This window comes from Drosophila rhopaloa, unplaced genomic scaffold (genome assembly GCF_018152115.1).
Source record: "Drosophila rhopaloa isolate 14029-0021.01 unplaced genomic scaffold, ASM1815211v1 contig_155, whole genome shotgun sequence".
NCBI classification, from domain to species: Eukaryota; Metazoa; Arthropoda; class Insecta; order Diptera; family Drosophilidae; genus Drosophila; species Drosophila rhopaloa.
This window is the reverse complement of record NW_025335034.1, coordinates 7,226,765-7,246,225: the sequence shown is the minus strand read 5'-3', so window position 1 is coordinate 7,246,225 and position 19,461 is coordinate 7,226,765. Positions and strand designations below refer to the sequence as shown.

Here is a 19,461-nt window from a genome sequence, read left to right as displayed (position 1 = left end):
TGGTGTTTTTATACCCTTTCAGAGGGTATTATAATTTCAGTCAAAAGTTTGCCACCCAGTGAAGGATACATTTCCGACCCTATAAGTATATATATTCTTGATCAGCATCACCAGGAGAGTCTTTCTAGCCATGTCCGTTTGTCCGTCCGTCCGTTTCTACGCAAACCAGTCCCTCAGTTTTAAAGCTATCTGCTTGAAATTCTTCCTAAAGCTGTCTTTCTATTGCAGGTACTATATAAGTCGGAACGAGCCGGATCGGGCGACTATATCATATAGCTCCCATAGGAACAATCGGAAAAAACAATTCAAAAAAATTATATGTTTGTTGTTTTTAATTTTTTTAGTTGTTTTTTGGGATTTGGTAATATCTAAATATTATGGAATTACGGTTTTAATTAAATTAAAATCGGTCAACAATATCATATAGCGGCCATAGAAACGATACCCAAATGCAGCGTAAAATCGACATTGTTAATATAGGTATATAAATATAATATTTTGAATATATATATATATATTTATAATATAGGCATATAAATCGAAATGTAGTCATTTTGTAATAACTGCAAGGGTATATAAGCTTCGGATTGCCGAAGTTTGCTTCCTTTCTTGTTACTTTTAAAATATGTTCTACTGACTAAACTTAAAAAGCTTTCCGAAATAAAACACTCATAAATATAAGAGATTTTTGGCCTTTTTTATTAGCTGCTCCAGTTAAATCGAATTTAACTTCGTTAAATCATCATTACTTGCAGCTCGGCAAATTGTAAAGATTCTTTGCTACTGCTCTCAACGATCATACCACTAAAAGATCTCAGCTCGGAAAACTGCCACTTGTGGACAGCTTGCATCCCCAGTTTGTGGCCCATTTTTCGTGAAGTTTGGGATGTGCCCACGGCGACAACAGCCTGTGGTCTTTCAATCTGCATCTCCTCAGGGAGTTGGGTAAACAGCTCTGGTGGTAGCTTCCCCTGGGACATGAGCCCCGCTGAATAGATGGAATGCTGGCACAAAATGCTGGCCAGGCCCCGACTTCTAAAATTTGACAAAGTGCCCAAATATTCCACCTCCATGGTACTGTCCACCTGATATTGCTCATTGATATCGAAGCTCGAATCGACAGCATCCCACAACTGGACATATTTGATCATGCTTGGGCTTTTGATCTGGGCGCTAACATCATAATAAGAGCTCTTTCTCTTCACATTCTGTTTGAGTGTGCTAGGCGTTAATAAAAAACTTAGAAATTAGGGCATCAAATACCTACAAATATGATATTGGCGATGGCGGCCACAACTGTCCCACTTTCTACATGTCGTATGGCGAAAGATATTCCCAAGGATAGGATGTGCCTAATCAACTTACGAAGCTCGTCTATGGCCAATTGCGACTCCTTCAAATTAGTGATCAGGCATCCCAACTCATCGTTCACCGAAACATTGACCAGCAACTGCAGAGAGCATATGTATGTATAATCCCAAAAGTACAACCATTTTCTAATACCCACCTCTTCCACTTCATCAAAAAATTTTGGAGTCACGCGCAGAATCTGAAACTCGCCATCCAAAATACTGGTGCAGTCCTTCATTGTCAAATAACCTAAGACCAATGAAAACTATAATAATTATTTTATAATACAAGTTTACCTTCAATATAGTATTATAATAAATTAGCAAGTTTATCATTAAATTTTTCCGAAAAATTATTTAATCAGATAACAAATTTTTTGAAAGTCAAAATCTATTTACTTTACCTTACAGCTTTGCAGTCCCAATAAAAAAAAAATACGAAAATAACAAGTCTGATTCCAATCAATTCATCTTATTATTCTATGAAATTATAATTACACAGTTTTCTGGCATTGCAAATATATTTTTTACATATTGCATAGGGTATTATAATTTCAGTCAAAAGTTTAGATAAGGTACATATTCTTGATCAGCATCAACAGGTGAGTCGATCTAGCCATGTCCGTCCATCTGTCCCTTTCTACGCAAACTAGTCCCTCAGGTTTAAAGCTATTTGGATCTTTCTGTTGCAGGTAGTACAAAAGTCGGAACGGGGCGGATCAGCCTAAGTATGAGTAATTTATTTAAATGCTGTCAAACTTGTTTGGCAGGAAAAAACATGTTTTTGCACGTTGGAGAATATAGAACTAAAAGTGAAGCAGGCAAAAACGGTAATGAAGTTCTAGTGGTAAGATAAATTCAAAATTTCTTTTTACTACATTTCAAGATCATTTTTAAAATTAACCAATTTTTACAGTAACCTTAAGCTTTCCAAATGCAGTAAACAAATATTTATAGCGTTGAAATTTCCAAAATGTAAATTTAAAAACAACCTTTAAATTTTTATTTGACTGTGTACTTCTATTCAATTTTTGAATTACCGTTCACAACCTTTTCTCTGATTTTACCTTCACCAATATAAATTTATCTGACAGAGTTAGTGTGACCGGATACCGATAACTATAACCATCGATAAGAAGCAACGAAGTCTGTCACAACACATTTAGGTAAACGGCAGCCTTATATCATATGGCGTCGGTGGTGTAATGGTTAGCATAGTTGCCTTCCAAGCAGTTGACCCGGGTTCGATTCCCGGCCGACGCACATTTAAGTTTTTTGTTTCAATTGACTTAACTTTTTTTTTCTTTAAAGTTTATATATAACATGTTCGCAGAATTTGTGCAGAGGATTTATGATCTCGCTAAAGCGTTTGCCTTTGTACTCAAATTCCGAATATAAAACCGAGTTCAGCACTTTGAAGTTGGTGGCTTTGCCCACCTTCTGGGAAAAGCTTGAGGTCCAGATTGCGGTGACAGCTGCCGGGCGTTTGAAACGTAGCTTTTCGTCAATCTCCTCCAGGCCCTTGCCCTCAGCCAATTCCTGAGTGAGCTGTATGGTGAACTGGGACAATGAGCGCCCCAGTCCCAATCGCTCGTGGCTCGGCAAAGTGGCCAGAAACATCAGTTCACAGAAGCAATCCATCTTGTACATGGCAGACACATCGATTTTTTCATCCACTTCGATCATAAAGTCCATTAGACGCCTGGCCTGAGGACTTTTGGCTCTCTCATTGCGGAATTTTAGAAAGAAGTGATCATCGCCAGGTGGTGGTGTGAACTATGTACATACATATGTAAATGATTTCAATTATTATTAGACTAATATTGTATTTCATTAAAATCAAATGAACTACCTTACCTGAATTTTATTAAAGGACACCGATACCACGCGGCCGGTTTCCACTTCTTTCACCAGCAAAGATACTCCATCCAGAGCGGTTATTCTGCACAACTCTCGCAGTTCCAAACGGGCTTGTTTATTTTCTGGCAAATTAATTTCGCAGGCAATGCATACCGATTCATTAAGAAAGAATGAGCTGTCGAGAACCTACAAAATAAATGAATATAAGAAATGCTTTTAAGGCAGGTCAAATTCTTAGAAGCGAACTAAGCTAAACATTACTTTTGAACATCAGTTCCAAGAAACAATCCAAATTAGACATGGAAAAGTTCTTATTGCAAAATTTCAGAAAGAATAATTTTGTTGGAAATTGAATTCCGTTGAATAATCGCATTTGTATTATTCTGCACAATACACGAAGTTGAGGCGGAATAGCTTAAATAACCTATCCAAAACTTAAAAAATTAAAATTGAAAAAAAAAAAATGTGGCAAAAAACCAAATGCGTCGGCCGGGAATCGAACCCGGGTCAACTGCTTGGAAGGCAACTATGCTAACCATTACACCACCGACGCCACGTTCGAATCGAAGCACGGCAATACTTTTGTAGTGCTAATTGACGTTCCCTTAATCGCAATGACAATGAACTTAAAGATTAATTCTTGATCGTTTCTTAACTCACATCTAGAGCCTCTTCCAGATAGGATTTGGTGACACTGCGCACTTCAAATTTGCCTGAAGAATAAGGAATTTAAATAATTCAACTAATAAGCATTCAAAATTGGTTAATTGAATTTGTTTTCATGCAAATCACCCACCATCGTGTAACTTTCCCCAAAGTCTTCCATTTTCCACTCGCATTTTAGTTTTCTTATCGGTTAGCTCACCACAAAATATATAATCTACCGCGTCTAGTGTCGGTCTCTTACTGAGCGATACCGGTTTACGACTAGGCAACATTTTTTTGAGGCGGGAGCTTTGGGCCCCGAACATTTAGAAATTGTTGACCTAATCTAATCGTTTAGGCACGCGAGACTTTTAGACTATATGGATTAAAAGTCCCAATAAAGAAATCTAACTAAATAGCCCACTTTAAAGTAATCTTAGATAAAGGTATGCAACGCCCATTTAATGTGTTGTATATTTTTTTTTTCATGTAACACTATACGGTAAATTAATAGATAGGGAACCCTCCATATATTGCATCGATAAGATCTGTGATATGACTTCAACTGAGAACCTGAGGATTTTTCATGTAAAAATTTAAGGCTTTGTTCGAGTGGGGTACGAAAATTGATAAAACTATGAAACTCCAAGCCATTCTTGTCCGCTGATTCCAAGATCATGTGAAAGCAACATTCTTCATATAAATGTATTTAAATAATTATCGATTCGCTAGTTTGATTTTAAGAAAGAAATCTCTTCAAACTTGATTTGAGGATCAATATTAACCATGGCTTCCTTGATTTTTCTCCGAGCATCGGATACGTTTTTATGCCTTCGATTTTTATAGGTCCGAAATGCCAGTCTAATTTCAGTTATGTAGTCGTCTCTAAAATATCCTTCCCCCTTTTGAACATCTGCAATGTGAAAAAGTGTTTAAAAAAGAAAAGTAATGAGGTCATAAGGATTTACCAAATAAGGCGTTGTTGAAATTTTCAAACTTCTTTAGTGGTATCTTATTGTGTATTCCATCAAAATTGAAATCAACTAAAAAGTCAATCGCGAGTATAAGATGAAACTGTTTTTTAAGCCCACCAGGACGTGGTTTTCCGCCGGGCTTAAGAATATCCCTCATGTTTTGCTTCTGGAAATACGGCATAATGTTATTCAGGTTATCCCAACTCATGGTAGCATTCAACTCGTACATATAAGGATAATTTTATAGGATCATTCATTTCCTCCTCTATCGCCTCCATTTGTTCTAGTTCTGTCAAAGGAAATGCTTGAGGTAACCAGTCCTCAGATTGAGCGCCCATCATCATTTTTTTTATGTTATTTACGGAAAGTATTGGGAATCCCAAGGAATCAGTTTGCTCAGACGTCAGTTGGCTAAGTAAGTTGACGATTAAAAAAATTCACAGTAATAGGTTTGGGACACTTTTCAAGTTACCGCAACACGACCAGCATTTTTCTTTGATTGTGGAGAACCATGTCCATTTTATCATTTAAGGTCTTAATTTTTTCTTCAGTACTGGGCTTGGAAAACTCATTTTTGATTTCCTTATAGGGTATCTTTTTCAGGGTTAAGTCTTTGTCTGCGGCCCTTCGCTTCATATTTATGACAATATCACTCCTATGGAAACATTACTTGTTACTTCATTAGTGAAAACTGCACATCGTACTTCGGTGCCGACGCAACCCCAGTAACTGGAGAATCATTTAAATAACTGTACTCTATAAGTGCGTATGCTAAAGATCATATTTATATTTTTTTAAGTTTTTAAGAATATTTAGGATAACAGCGGCAGTGTGACCGTTTTTTGAACGGCTTAGTTGACCAAAAGTTCTGCAAAAAAAATATGAGGGGGACTCCTAAAACATTTACTTTTATAAGAGTTAAGTTATTTAAGCCTAGTATCCAGATCGAAAAACGAGTATGCTAGCGTAAAAACTTTAATCTTTCCAGTGTGACCAAAATTTCGAGAGTTCATCGGATTTAAGCGTGCTACGGTCGTACTGACAATCAGCTGGGTTTGTTGACAAGCAGTTAAAATTCAAATATCGTATTTGCGGGAAAGAGCCTTTAAAAGATATTATCAAATACCTTGGCAAGACAAGTCTGCCGCTGTACAAAGAAGTTAAAAAACAATACAATTTAAATTTAACAGTTGTTTTTTTTTTAATTTTATGATAATTATTTGCTAATTTAAAGTTCATAGCTGCACTTTTATTGTGTTTTTTCGTACATTCTGGACCTAAAAAACATTTTGCTCTGACAAGAGGCACCCCAGATAGTATTAATGTTATTTTGTCCTCACATGTAAACACCCGCAATCGACTTTTGTGAGTTTTTTGAGTTTTTCCCTCCATTTCTTATAATGTTCAGTGAGAAGCGCACGCCAAAAGATTAAATTTTTTAATCTTTCCGCTAGGGTTCACCCAAAGTTCATTTCCGCAGACTGGCAACGCTATGCAATTTTCTGGTATTTTTTTCGTCGATCAGGAGACCGAAGTGAAAAAAAGGCCCGACGAAAAGTGAACGCCAGCTGTTTGCCTCTCGCTCTCTCTCATGACTGGCGTACGGTTTACGTCGAAGTGGATACTAGGCTTTAAAACAAATTCTTATTAAAAAATAAAGTATCGTCATAATTTAATTTATTGAAGAGGGAAATCGATCTTTTAATTGTATAAAAACTTACCAAATTTACTTTTTAACAGGGGTGGGAAGTTCATATTATATTAAAAAATAAATTGATACGTAACGGTTTGGTATATATAAAAATATTGATAGCTGAAAAAATTCAAATTTGTTTTTAGAATACCCCTAGTAAGTAAAAAATATATGTGGAGTTGCCAGACTGACGGACACTTTTCGCGCTGTTCACAGCACTGCCTGATCAGCTGTTTGATTTTTTTAGAATAAAAAAGGAGATTTTGTTATTGTTGCAAGCGAATCGAACAAGTTTACAAAAAAAATCTTATAAAAGAGCTTTAAGACAAAAGTTAATGAAAGCTGTGATCGAAGTCTAACTTAACCGCGTTGCCGGGGCAACCTTGGCCCAAACAAAAGAAATCGGAAAAACAAAGTTCAAAAGTTCTCATCGTTTCATTAGCAAAATGTTTTTACTAGACAGAATACTGATGCCCTTTATATTTAGCTATATAAGACCGTTCATTAAGTGGTTCCTGCACGCCTTTACCAGACTCTCGGAACTTCAGAGGATTTGCTATGGTGCAGTCGATGGTGCCAGTCGAACCAGACAGGTTGAAAGATCGCTGACTCTGTCCAAGAGACCAAAAATTAGGCGGCTTGTACTTGACCTTGATGAGGCAGCGCCATATGTGAACAACGCGGAGCTGCTCGAGTTCGGTAGGCGTCACACAATTGTCTTTGACCGACTCTACATTATTAAATAAAATTTTATTTGCATTACTCATATTGGGTATTTTATCGTAAGCTTATTTTTAACTAATACTCAAACGATATGTGGAAATTAAATATTTTAGTCTCGGTCCATTCAAATAATTATAATTATAATATTTATAATTAAAGGACTGACAACTATTTTAGCATTCTGACTTCTATATTTTTGTAAAAATTGGTATACATGTTACTCCTAAGTTTTATTATACAAAAATAATTATGTTTTGAAGAGTTTCAATTTTTTAAACAGAAATTTTAAAATCCTTTTAATATTTTTCCTTTAGGTAATTAGATTTCCATATATGCACTCGTACTTGAATTCTTAGATGTCCGTTTATAAAGTATATAAAATAACAATCAAAAATTACATCAATTATTACATTTTTAATACGTGTACTTTCAGCTCCTCGTGCTGCGCGCATTGTGATGCAAGCGAAACGCATCAAGAGCAATGTGCATCCGGACTTCGCCCGGCTCTTTGGCACCTGTGTGACCAGCATTTGGGGCTATCGTCGGCTTATGCACCAGGTGGAGCAGCTGAGGGCTGAACGTTACGACTCAGATAACATGGATCACGAACAAAAGTTGCTGCGGTTATGGCAGCTTCTGATGCCGGAGGCTCCTCTTACCGGACGCGTGAGCAAACAGTGGCAAGACATTGGCTTCCAGGGCGACGATCCAAAAACAGATTTTCGGGGAATGGGTATGCTCGGCCTGGAGAACTTGCTGTATTTCGCCACCGCCTATAACGACGCCGCCAAGCACGTACTCCTGCACTCGATGCATCCCACCCTGGGTTACACCTACGCCATTGTAGGGATAAATCTAACATCCATGGCATTTAATCTAGTTAAAACGGGCGCTGCCAAAACTCACTTCTATAATCTGGTGGTGCAGCACAGGCAGGACTTCAGTACAGTAGAGGATTTCCATAAACTGTACTGCTACCTGTTCTTCGAGTTTGACCGCTTTTGGATGGACAGCGACCCCCGCAATATAATGGACTTCCGCGAAATTTATCAGTCCTTTGAAATAACAAAACTGGAGGCCTTGCACAACGATAGCACTGTTTTTAAGACCAATTTGGTTGTAGAATCCGTGTAAATACACATAAATATTAATATAGAATGTGTTTGTGGTCTTTGATTCTTATTACCGAGGGGTATTGTTTTGAATTGTTTTTAAAGATAAGTAATTGAAGGTACTCAAGCTTTAGAATAAAAGCTTTTCTTTTTGTATAAATGCAGAGTTTTTTGCGTTTATTTGAGAGCCATATATAATGTATAATTTTTTATGTATTTATATATATATTTTAATGCAAGTATATAAATCGTTAAACTAAGCCTGGAATGTCACAATATAATACTTTTAAATCAAGTCAGAGAATAGAGTATATAATAATTTAAATATCACGCAAAAGCATACAAATTAAACAAAATAAAATTAATATGAGATTGCACAAGAAAATGGTTTGCAGACTATATCCTATTTGGTAATGCCATAAGAATGCTCAAGTCAAATCCCGAGGCTCAATAGAGCTTGCAAGCTAGTTTTTTGAGTATCCATATTGATAATTTTTGTTTGTCTAGCGATAGAACTTGACCTCCGCCTCGACACAGTCCTTTAAAAGTTCGTCCAGCTCGTCACTGGCGTGATCCTGCAGAGAGAAGTAGTTGTTTAGCTCGTCCACGCAGGACCTCTCCAGGCTGCGCAAGTGCTCCAAAGCCGCAGGCTTGCGCTGCGAATGGAGCTTGTGTAGCAGCGTCAAGTCCGCATCAGCCTGTACTTGGGTCAGCGGTGAGATCCTCGGCTTGGGAGCAAAAACGAACGGCTTGAACACAGACTCGGCGGCATTGGGCGTGCCGGTGAACCAATGGCACGAGATCCCCTTGACCGACAACACCGAGACGGAGGACGCCCGCGAGCTGCTCGCATTGCTGGCGGCTCGAAGCGTCTCGAACATATCATGCTGGGTATAAGTTCCATCTCCAGCTGGCTTGGGTCCACACCAATCCTCAGCCGGTGCATGGGCCTCGGCATCATGGGCAGCGGCAAAACTGGCCACTTCATCCAGTCCCTCGCTTGACTTGTTGACCACGGTGGTCACCGCCAAACCGCCTGAGGGCAGGCGCATGAAGCTGGCCTCCAACTTCTCGGCCGCCCAGACTTTTCCCGAGCAACTAACAAACCACGCAGCAGCGGCATCACAGGCGATGAAGTTTAGTTTGGAGTTGTCATGACCGTGGTTAGCCACCAAAGCTCCAATACGGTCTACAGCATCGTCCACGTCGTTGGCCAGAGCCAATGTCAAACTAAAAAAAATAGATTTCGTAAATTAAATATTTTACAAAGAGATATAAATAGTGCTGTCGCCTCATAGGAATCACAAAATAAACAAGAAAGAAAAGCTAACTACGGGCGGAGCCGAAGTTGATATACCCTTGATTGGCCAAAAAAAACCCATAGAAAATCCCAACTTCCTAACTTAAGAAACACCAAAGTTATGGCATTTTCGATCAATCAGTTATATGGCGACTATGGAATATAGTCGGCCGATCCCGGCCGTTCCGGTGCAAAGGAAAGAAAGGTATGTGCAAAGTTTCAATTCGATATCTTTAAAACTGAGAGACTAGTTTGCGTAGAAACAGACAGACGGACATGCTTATATCAACTCAGGACGCGATCCTGATCAAGAATATATATACTTTATAGGGTCGGAGATGTCTCCTTTATTTTACCCTTTGCAAGGGTACAAAGATATCTTCTAAATAGACCCTTGATTTCTGTAGAAATTTTATCTTAAAATTTCATCATCAAAATTTCCGAACATATAAAGTAAAGTATATAAACAATATATTATTGATTATGAACGAAACTTTCGGAAATAACTTATTAAAAATTAAAAAATTGGGCGGTCGTGAAACCCATAAAAAAAATTATTTTGCGAAAGGTGAATACAAAAATAAATTGTATTTATTCTGGATTATAGAAAATCTGTAATTCTCCAATTTAATGTGAAAGTGATTTTTCTGTATATGTAACTCTTTTGGTGTGACCAAATTGTTAGGATACATATGTACATATTTGAAAATTTTAAATATTCCAATAATTATGTATTTTGTCTGATACTGATACCCCAGAAGTATTTAAGTAAATGTGTACATCTTCTGAACTAGTATTTCCCAGGGACATCTAATATAAAACGTACCGCACAATATCCGTGCCCAGAAGGGTGTCGAAGTCCTTGGCCTCATCTTCACCTACCGCCCAGGTAAGGCCCACGGCCACGCCGCGTTCGTTGGCCCCAAAGTCTCCGCCCCAAAGGCCCGGCTGCGGTTTCTGCAAAATGACACGCACCGTCTCGCCGCTGTTCTCGGCTGATGCTCCACCGTCAGTCTAAAAAGTTTCGAGCGGTGAGTCATTCATCAAGCTCCATTTTTAGGAGTTCAGCCTTTACCTTCCCCTCCATCACTTCGCTGACATCATAGAAGCAAACCTCCGAAGCAACATTTACGTGTTTTTCGTCTTCTGCATTGCGACCAACGATTAGAGTTCCTTTGGCACAATTTTCGGGCAAAACAACAAAGCAGTCGCCGTTGGAGATCATTTTTTCCTGTTTTCTCGCGGAGAAAGATTTTCTTTAAAGAAATGCGTGGGAGTTGCAAAATTGATTTTTCCCACAGCTGTTTGGAAACGAGCGTTATTTAACACTGAACGATATATCACGAGATTAGTGATTGCACTTCAACACGTCTGGCAACGTCGGTCACGAATAATTTATTCAAAATTATTTACAAATTGTTGGATGTATTAAAAATCATATGACTTCAAGACCTCCGAAAAAATTGCAACCAAATAAAAATAGCACAGCGATCTTAATCAACAAGCTTGTGAGTATTTAAATAGCTCACCCGATAAATAATTCTGAATAAATATCTGAACGGTTGGTACAACTATCTGACTGAAGTGGTCTTCAATAGCTTCAACAAGAGGTAAGTTTGCATTTAAAAGTCGCGCCAGCTGCTTATGTGTGACCAAAATATGGTTAAGGCGTAAAATAATACCTTTTGTTAAATACATTTTTAATGTGCTTTGAAATTTTATACCTAAAAAAATAATACATAATACATATTTAGTCAGGAAAGTTTTTCAAAGGCGCGAACACATAAGTGGCGCGATTTGTCCATCTCTGAGAAATTTAGCCGTCTCTAAAAAAGTACCCATCGCTAAAAATTTACCCGTCCGTCTGTAACAGAGTTTTTTTATTTCGGCGTAAAAATGCTTCTAAATCGTTGTTTTTAGAGCTGAAATCATAAAACGTCTCGGATTGGGAGGCTTTTCGCAAAAATCGTGCAATTGGAATATCCGCGCAACCTGCAAAATCGTTTCACCAAAGCTGCATTTGTATACAGAGCAGGTGGTGTTGTCTCCCTCTCACGACCGCACTGCTCGTTCCTGATGTGCGAGCGAAACAACAACAAACAAGTTACAAGGTGTGTGCTGGTGTTGTTGTAGCTATAGTTGTAAATACTCGCGCACACTGTTGTTGTCGCGCTGGTGGATGGTGTTGTTCAGCGCCTTTTTCGAGTGTTGATTATTTTACTTGCGTGCGTTTGCTACTCGTGGGCGTCTGTTAAATCTGTTAAGCGAGGAAAAGTGCTGGGAAAAGCCTAAGAAAAAGCCAGAAAACGCATCGTAACGCTACGGTGCTGAAAATCGTTCTTTCAAAGTGAAAAATCGGGTAAAAAAGTCGAAAAATCAATATTCTGTGAGGGTGCTAGCGGCCAATAAGAAATCGCTACGTGAAAATATCAAGAAAGTCGAAAGAATTTCAAGTTTTTCGGTGGACCGCTCCCTGAAAAAATAGATATTTTCTGTTTTTGTTGTGCGTTGCTTGACCACTTTGACCGCGCGCTCATGTTTCCCCGCCGCGAAACTAGTTTTTATTTGTTGGCGATCTGCTGATGACGTTTTAAAGCCCTGCTGACCAGTGAAATTAAAGCAATTGCCTATAAAAATCAATAAATTCAAGCCACGGGTGTATACACACAATTTGATGGAAATTTAACCAGTGCTTTAAAAGTAGAACTGCGGAAACTGGGAGAAACCACCCTCCAGTCCCCAAAAACTCCCCCGAAGGATATATTAAATGGGGTATATGTATATACCCACCCGCATTCCACCCCCCAAAAACGCGCCACCTTTTCCGGCATTTCGTGTACATATGTACATGTAGCATCTCCCCGCGTGCGTGTGTATGTATGCGTCAGTGTGTGTATTGTGTTGAAAGTGCATTGCTCTTCATTACAAAAGCAACGTGCAGAGCGGCCTCGTTTCATGTGCTCCAGTGTGTGTGATTTTACACCGTTAAGTTAAGAGAACTCCAGCTATCTCGCAGTTGGCAACACGCTGGCTGCGTTTTCGGCAGTTGGCAACACGCTGACCCAATATCAGTACAATCCCCCTTTCCCCACATGTATGCGCATGCATGAATGGAACAGTGACAACACCCGCATGCCGTTATTATTATTATTGTTGTGGTTGTGAAATCTTAGCAGATGCCGCGACCCATATATTTGCTCTCACTCGCACAGTAGTAGCAAATTGGCCTTTCATTCAAGTCGGAGTAGGGCTGCATTTTCCTGTTTTATTTTTGGAAGCCCATTATTCAAGTTCAATGAACTAGCTAATGGAAAGCCACTTGTGATTGTGTATGTGCGTTTCCCAATTCGTGAAAGTAACAAGAATTTGTTATGACTTTCATAGGTGTTATAAATATTTGTTTATATTACTCGACCTAAATTCGCTTGGTTTATTAAACAGCGTCAATATTACCTTGACATTGAGAGATTGTGTATGTACGAGTGTTAATTTATTGCGAATGGAGCCCATGCGCCATCTCGCTTCCACTCACTGGGAAATCTAAGTTGTGTGTTATTGTGAATAAGCGAATGCGAATGACCTTGCCAATTGACACCTGCATCGGTTGCTGCTTATCATCGATAACGAAAAAGTCCCAAACCTCTATCTCAAGATCGATTACTCCTCTTGTGCCTATTTGTATACCTTATTTATACTAACGCGAGTTTTCTATCGATATCGGAGTTAACGCAGAACGACCGTTTACACTTTGGGTAACTTGACCTTTCGCGTACTCCCGTAGGAAAACCGCTGTTCTACGGTTGGATTTGTAAATGAAAAATGACGCAGTATTATTATTAATGGCAACGACTTTAATACTTTTATTTAGCCAAAATTTTCTTCAATAGATTATGTATACTTGAAAAGGTGGCCTTGACGAGTTGTTATACCCTTGTAGAGGGTATTATAATTTTTGTCAAAAGTGTGCAATGCAGTGAAGAAGATATCTTCGAACCTATAAACTACATATATTCTTGATCAGGATCGCGACCTGAGTTGATATAAGCATGTCTGTCTGTCTGTTTCTACGCGAACTAGTCTCTCAGTTTTAAAGATATCGAATTAAAACTTTGCACACACCCTTTTTTCCTTTGCACGCGTATATAAGTCGGAACGGCCGGGATCGGCCGTCTATATCTTATAGCTGGGATTTTTTAAGGGTTTTTTTTTTGGTCAATCAATCCGACCTACCAAATTTCATAAGGATCGGCCGACTATATCTTATAGCTACCATGTACAGTGGTGCTCATAGACTTAAGCCACCGCCACTACCAAAAACTGTTTTCTTAATAACTTTTTTGAGTATAATTATTTCGGCCTGAAATTTTTACATTTTGCAACACTGTTATTTAAGCAGCTGATCACATTAAAAAATGACAAGTAGGAATTAGGGGGTTCCCATTGCAAAGTACATCCAGTAAGACAAATGCTTGTCAGCTTTTCTGATTGTTTGTTGTTGTAATTGGTGATAGATTCACAATAGTGAACCGATAGGCCCCCATTCTAACCCTATTTAAAAAAATGTTGTTTTCCTCGTAACAGTGTTCCCAGATCAGGGGTTTTCCCCCTAGATTTAGGGGTTTTTTGACGTACTAGGGGGAATTTTAGGGGGGAGCAATTTTTAGGGGGAAAGTTTAGGGGTTTTTTTTTGGAAATTGTATTACCCAAATGTTTTGAAAAAAACACAAGAATATGTGATTTCGTAAATATGGCAAAAATATCAAAAAATAATGGTCACGAGTACAAGTGTTACCAGCTGATGCTGGCGGTTTCTGGGAACCACTTGATATACATAATAAAAAAACGATGCATGGACTGCTTGATTAAACTCACGGACGAATTGCAAGCACGATTTCCTAAGAACACAAAATGCCTTGAAAAAATATGTGTTTTTGCACCGAAAGCAGCATCCTTCTTCGAATAAGATTAACCTTACCAAACAATTGCAATAGCTTTGAACCATCCCCTCAAATGTATAAGCTATTCAATAGCGAGGAAGTGTACAAGACCAATTTCTCAAATGAAGTTCTCGAGGTGATCTCTTAAAATTCGATATCGTTTTCTTGTTTTATTGTATAAGTTCGAAATTAACTGATTTTTTTAATTTAGGGGGAAAACTGGATTTTTTAGGGGGAAATATCGCATGTTTGAGATTTTTTAGGGAGAAAGCAAAATTTTCATCTGGCAACACTGCCTCGTAACTCAAAAACGAAGTTCTCCACACTCCTAGAAATTTTCTTATCGAATTAGCTATCGGTTGCATTTGTGGGAGCTATAAAGCCTAGTACTCAGATCGACAAAATCCGTTCGTGAGCTATGAGAGAGAGTGAAAGCAAACAGCTGGCGACCACTTTTCGTCAGGACCTATTTTTACCCCGGTACTCAGATCGACGATAATAATAATAACTGAAGTGCATTACGTTGCCAATCTGCTGAAATGAACTTTTGTGAATGCTCGTCAGGAACTAGAAAACAGATAAAAAGATCTTTTGAAATGTCTGTTGTCATATTAGAGAGTTTCTTAGTGTAACCGACGAAATCAATTCCATCAAATGTGGACTTCTTCCTTTCTATTCATCAGTTCTTTCAAGCGAACTAATAGGCATACACGAAGCTATAAAGACTGCTTTACAAAATCCAAGCAAACATGCAATATGCAACAACCACCAGGCCCGATGAGTGGGGGGACTGCCGGATCATTTGTTCGAAAATTTAGATGTTAAGAAAAATTGAGAAAGAAAAATATAAATCAAAAAGTCCGACTAAACTCATTTACACTTCTGTGTAATTCAAATAAGAATCGAAAAAGGGCCCTTGCCCCGGGGCCCGGTGTGACTCTCGACGGCCCTGACAACCACTCCCAGTTCCCTACAATCATAAGAAACCATTTCCCAAAAATTAAACACACCAGCACAAAAGACAATGAGAATGCTGAATGTACACGAAAAACAATAACAATTACGACATTGTACATTACCTCAAAAAAATATAAAAAATCAAAACAAACCGACCTGAATAACTATACCTCCTGGTATAAAAAATTCGTTAAAAATTCTTCTTCGAATTTTTCGAAATCAAACACCAATCATATCAGGAAAACTAAAATAATTAAATAATTATTAAACCGAATTCGACTATGACACACCTCACTTACCAACTCTCATTACATTGACAGATCACTCCCAAACACTTGCTCACATTGCAACAACCCACAATTAAGCATCGACCACATTAATCTCCTGCCCTTTCTCTTTTAACATAGAGCAACAACTTTCCTTTTCAACAACCCATCCAACAGCAAAACTTTTCCCATTCCCTTAAAATAAATTATTACTGTCATCCCAGAAGGGCGGAAGGCCATAGTTTTTAATGCTCTATATAGAACTAGTTAGTTTAAAGTTGTATACCTTAAGCTAGCTTTATATAAATAAATAAAATAAAAAATATTAAAATATTCTGTTATTTGTTTACCCTTGCAGAGGGTATTATAACTTTGGTCAAAAGTGTGCAACGCAGTGAAGGAGACATCTCCGACCCTATAAAGTATATATGTATGTATATTCTTGATCAGGATCACCTCCTGAGTTGATATAAGCATGTCCGTCTGTCCGTCTGTCTGTTTCTACGCGAACTAGTCTCTCAGTTTTAAAGATATCGAATTGAATCTTTGCACTCACCCTTCTTTCCTTTGCACGCAGAATATAAGTCGGAACGGCCGGGATCGGCCGACTATATCCTATAACTGCCATATAACTGAACGATCGGAAATGCCATAACTTTGGTCTTTGTAACGTTAGGAAGTTGGGATTTTGTATGGGTTTTATATTTGATCAATCATTCCGATCTACCACATTTCATATAACTGATTGATCGGAAATGCCATAACTTTGGTGTTTTCAAAGTTAGGAATAAGAATATAATTTACAGAATATTCTGCAAGGGTATATCAACTTCGGCTCCGCCCGAAGTTAGCTTTCCTTTCTTGTTATTTATTTCATGGTTATAATTTGAAATCTTTTTGTATTTTCAGTTCTAACAAAATTCCGTCTACCTTTAATGCAAAAGTGGAGCTAGACTCCAGCAAAGACGACACCATTCACTCCGCAAGCTTGAATAAGAAACTGGTCAAAATTAAAAAGTTTAAGTTGGACGATATGAAGGAGATGGTGGGCGGCTGTTGCGTTTGTTCGGACGAGCGGGGGTGGCCGGAGAACCCGCTCGTCTATTGTGACGGCCAAAATTGTACGGTGGCAGTGCACCAGGCATGTTACGGCATTGTGACGGTGCCCACGGGACCATGGTACTGCCGAAAGTGCGAGTCCCAGGAGCGAACCTCGCGGGTGCGTTGCGAGCTGTGTCCCTCCCGAGATGGAGCCCTCAAGAAGACAGATAACAGCGGATGGGCGCATGTAGTCTGCGCCCTGTATATCCCAGAGGTGCGGTTTGGGAATGTTACCACCATGGAGCCTATTATATTGTCGTTAATTCCGCCGGAGCGGTATTCAAAGAGTGAGTGACACTTTCAAATAAATAAATAGTAAAAAAGTGCTACTATAGGCGCAAAAAATAAAATAAAAATAAGACTGAAATTTTAATTAACAGAATATTTAAATTAAGAAAAAGCTGTCTTAACTTGCACACAAATTTACATAATAACATAAACATAAACTTTTGAGAAATATTAAAGTCTTAATTTACATTGTACATTACATTATTTACTTTATTAATTTTTATTTTTTTTTTAATTTAAAATTATTTTAAATTAAAAGAGACAATATTTATTTATTAGATTAGAGTACCTTTGAAATGGATTAAAAAATAACCGTATTAATATTATTATTTACGTTTCCCAAACTTTTCTAACCTGCATTGCTTCTTTTACAGCTTGCTATATTTGCCAGGAGATTGGCAAACCGAATCGTGCCAATGTCGGCGCCTGTATGCAGTGCAACAAATCGAACTGCAAACAGCAGTTTCACGTTACCTGCGCCCAGAGCCTTGGTTTGCTTTGCGAGGAGGCGGGCAACTATCTAGATAATGTTAAATACTGCGGGTACTGCCAGCACCATTACAGCAAACTGGTGCGTATGTGAGGGATAGCATTCATGATTTTTCCGTTCAAATTCTTGATACTTTGCAGAAAAAGGGCGGCAACGTCAAAACCATACCGCCATATAAACCCATTCAACATGACACCTCTTCCGATTCATGTTCATCGCCCGAGAAGGAGATCGATTCCACAATGAACTCCGCGGCAACCTCGGCCACGAGCATTAAGATCACCAGCACCAGTGTCAGTGGCAGTGGCAGCAGCACTGCTTTGAATGCCAGCTCCAGTGTGGGAATTACCGGGGGAAGCGGAAGCATAAGTGGGGTCTCCTCGTCCTCCAAGCAGCGCAAGAGCAATGCGTCCGGGAAATCGTCAAGCAGCAGTAGTAGCAGCTCATCATCCTCGATGGGAGTGGCGGCCAACCCGTCTTCAAGTTCTGCAGGCAGTGCTAGTCATATACCACCAGGGGGAAGTTTACTACCAGGCAGTAGTAACACCAGCAATATTAACAGTAATTTAAGCAATAACCTGCCAGGTGGCAGCAGTGCTGGAATCGTGGCTGGTGGAAACTCCAGCGCTGGAAATTTACCAGCATCTAGCAGTGGCGTAACTCAATCGACGGCCAGTCAAACGTCGGCAGCAGCAGTTACCACAAAATCATCAGCCAGCAGCTCGAGCAGTGGTAGTAGCAGCTACAAGGATAAACATAGCAAAAACTTAAGCAAATCTACCTCTAGTAAGGACAAGGATGGAAAAGATAACGCTAGTAATTCAGCGAACAATAGTTTCTCGAATTCATCAGCCTCATCAACGTCTTCCAATTCCCTGTCGTCACGAGAGAAATCATCATCGAAGCTTTCAAAAAGCAAAGACTCCAATCAAGTACCAAGTGCAACTAGCAGCACGACTGCAACCAGCAGTATCAATACCCAGCCCATTTCGTCCACCTCAACAGCTAGCAGTGGATTGGGAGGAACCGGAACACATGTGAGCAGTTCAGCTGCTAGTATCATTAACTCGAATGCATCCACGACTACGACCAATGAGCACTCGAATCATGCCCATAATCTTAGCACAAATAGTGTAGGTTGTGGAAGCACAGCCGGAAAGCAGCAATCGGCCAGCAATCTGAGCAATTCACATCTGACCACGAGTAGTTCGAGTTTTGGATCTGAGTTAAGATCAGGAAGCACCACATCAAGCTTAGCTTTGAACGATTCCTCTGGATTCGGAAGTAATTCAAATTCAGAAAGGGAGAATTCGGCAGGCGCTGGTTCGTCTGCCAGCAGTCTCACCGGAACGGTGGGTTCGGGCTTAGGCGGCGTATCCTCTAGTGCAGCCACTAATCTGAGCACCAATAAGGGAGGCTCTTCGTCATCAGCGGCGAGCAATCCCACATCTACAAACCTCTCCTCGGGCAGCTCCTCAAATTCAGCTTCAAAAAAACGAAAGGCAGACTCTGCCAAGTCTAGCGGTTCCGTTTCCATCGCTACATCCGCTCTGGACGATAATAATAGGTGGGGAACGAGAGTCGCGAAGCAAAGGTCTTTTACACTTTTACTTTTATTCAAATTTAATACTTTAACATGGTTTGTTAATTTAGACTTATTTCAAAATAAATAATGGGCTATTATTAAAACTTAATCATTTTTTTTTGAATATGTAACTAGCTATTATTTTTTCAATTAATAACAAATTAAATATTTAATAATTTTA

At 39.0% G+C, this 19,461-nt stretch overlaps 5 protein-coding genes and 2 non-coding genes across 16 annotated transcripts in view; 3 read left to right on the top strand and 4 right to left on the bottom strand.

Annotated features, from left to right (window-relative positions):
• Nucleotides 1-676: 676 nt before the first annotated feature.
• On the bottom strand, nt 677-1,907 carry LOC108053497. Its single transcript, XM_017136184.2, has 4 exons — nt 1,754-1,907; nt 1,508-1,599; nt 1,268-1,450; nt 677-1,208 (listed from the first exon to the last, which is right to left on the bottom strand). Exons 2-4 carry the CDS (start codon nt 1,586-1,588, stop codon nt 735-737), a joined length of 738 nt encoding a protein of 245 aa, XP_016991673.2. The 5' UTR covers nt 1,589-1,599; nt 1,754-1,907; the 3' UTR covers nt 677-734.
• A 422-nt stretch (nt 1,908-2,329) lies between these two features.
• On the bottom strand, nt 2,330-5,677 carry LOC108053496. 2 transcript variants are annotated; one of them, XM_017136182.2, is made up of 6 exons: nt 5,301-5,677; nt 5,056-5,239; nt 4,823-4,994; nt 4,640-4,767; nt 3,207-3,395; nt 2,330-3,125 (listed from the first exon to the last, which is right to left on the bottom strand). In XM_017136182.2, the coding sequence occupies exons 1-6, from the start codon at nt 5,462-5,464 to the stop codon at nt 2,655-2,657; spliced, it is 1,308 nt and encodes a 435-aa protein (XP_016991671.1). In that variant the 5' UTR covers nt 5,465-5,677; the 3' UTR covers nt 2,330-2,654. The 2 variants fall into 2 exon arrangements, with proteins under 2 accessions (XP_016991671.1, XP_016991672.1); XM_017136183.2 differs by lacking the exons at nt 4,640-4,767; nt 4,823-4,994; nt 5,056-5,239; nt 5,301-5,677 and adding exons at nt 3,870-3,922; nt 4,006-4,154.
• On the top strand, nt 2,541-2,612 carry Trnag-ucc. The gene has a single exon. It is a non-coding gene; the product is annotated as a tRNA-Gly (tRNA).
• Nucleotides 3,691-3,762, bottom strand: Trnag-ucc. Its single transcript has one exon. It is a non-coding gene; the product is annotated as a tRNA-Gly (tRNA).
• Nucleotides 5,678-6,737: 1,060 nt separating the features above from the next.
• LOC108053495 (ELMO domain-containing protein 2) lies at nt 6,738-8,402 on the top strand. Its single transcript, XM_017136181.2, has 2 exons — nt 6,738-7,220; nt 7,678-8,402. Exons 1-2 carry the CDS (start codon nt 6,968-6,970, stop codon nt 8,376-8,378), a joined length of 954 nt encoding a protein of 317 aa, XP_016991670.1. The 5' UTR covers nt 6,738-6,967; the 3' UTR covers nt 8,379-8,402.
• Nucleotides 8,403-8,521: 119 nt separating this feature from the next.
• Nucleotides 8,522-10,977, bottom strand: LOC108053494 (secernin-3). The gene is made up of 3 exons (XM_017136180.2): nt 10,732-10,977; nt 10,483-10,670; nt 8,522-9,586 (listed from the first exon to the last, which is right to left on the bottom strand). The coding sequence occupies exons 1-3, from the start codon at nt 10,879-10,881 to the stop codon at nt 8,860-8,862; spliced, it is 1,065 nt and encodes a 354-aa protein (XP_016991669.2). The 5' UTR covers nt 10,882-10,977; the 3' UTR covers nt 8,522-8,859.
• A 504-nt stretch (nt 10,978-11,481) lies between these two features.
• LOC108053491 (protein AF-10) overlaps nt 11,482-19,461 on the top strand; it is a 37,670-nt gene continuing 29,690 nt past the window's right edge. For 5 of the 9 annotated variants that reach the window (XM_044456928.1, XM_044456927.1, XM_044456926.1 and 2 more), the window contains exons 1-4: nt 11,482-11,767; nt 16,726-17,204; nt 17,580-17,776; nt 17,836-19,289. In XM_044456928.1, the coding sequence (XP_044312863.1) occupies nt 11,733-11,767; nt 16,726-17,204; nt 17,580-17,776; nt 17,836-19,289 (2,165 nt within the window). In that variant the 5' untranslated portion in view covers nt 11,482-11,732. Of the gene's footprint in view, nt 11,768-11,822; nt 12,016-16,725; nt 17,205-17,579; nt 17,777-17,835; nt 19,290-19,461 lie in introns of those variants that run through there. The other 4 variants (XM_044456924.1, XM_017136169.2, XM_017136166.2 and 1 more) reach the window with 2 other exon arrangements.

What these genes read in the sequence shown, in the direction of transcription:
- LOC108053497 (XM_017136184.2), bottom strand. Translation starts at nt 1,588, where the DNA reads ATGAAGGACTGCACCAGTATTTTGGATGGCGAGTTTCAGATTCTGCGC. An exon ending in TTTTTGATGAAGTGGAAGAG is followed by an intron (nt 1,451 to 1,507) that starts GTGGGTATTAGA and finishes TGCTCTCTGCAG; the next exon opens with TTGCTGGTCAATGTTTCGGT. An exon ending in CCATCGCCAATATCATATTT is followed by an intron (nt 1,209 to 1,267) that starts GTAGGTATTTGA and finishes ACACTCAAACAG; the next exon opens with AATGTGAAGAGAAAGAGCTC.
- LOC108053496 (XM_017136182.2), bottom strand. Translation starts at nt 5,464, where the DNA reads ATGAAGCGAAGGGCCGCAGACAAAGACTTAACCCTGAAAAAGATACCC. An exon ending in TTTCAACAACGCCTTATTTG is followed by an intron (nt 4,768 to 4,822) that starts GTAAATCCTTAT and finishes TTCACATTGCAG; the next exon opens with ATGTTCAAAAGGGGGAAGGA. An exon ending in TGTCCTTTAATAAAATTCAG is followed by an intron (nt 3,126 to 3,206) that starts GTAAGGTAGTTC and finishes GTATGTACATAG; the next exon opens with TTCACACCACCACCTGGCGA.
- LOC108053495 (XM_017136181.2), top strand. Translation starts at nt 6,968, where the DNA reads ATGTTTTTACTAGACAGAATACTGATGCCCTTTATATTTAGCTATATA. An exon ending in CGCGGAGCTGCTCGAGTTCG is followed by an intron (nt 7,221 to 7,677) that starts GTAGGCGTCACA and finishes GTGTACTTTCAG; the next exon opens with CTCCTCGTGCTGCGCGCATT.
- LOC108053494 (XM_017136180.2), bottom strand. Translation starts at nt 10,881, where the DNA reads ATGATCTCCAACGGCGACTGCTTTGTTGTTTTGCCCGAAAATTGTGCC. An exon ending in GCGAAGTGATGGAGGGGAAG is followed by an intron (nt 10,671 to 10,731) that starts GTAAAGGCTGAA and finishes GAAACTTTTTAG; the next exon opens with ACTGACGGTGGAGCATCAGC. An exon ending in CTGGGCACGGATATTGTGCG is followed by an intron (nt 9,587 to 10,482) that starts GTACGTTTTATA and finishes TATTTTTTTTAG; the next exon opens with TTTGACATTGGCTCTGGCCA.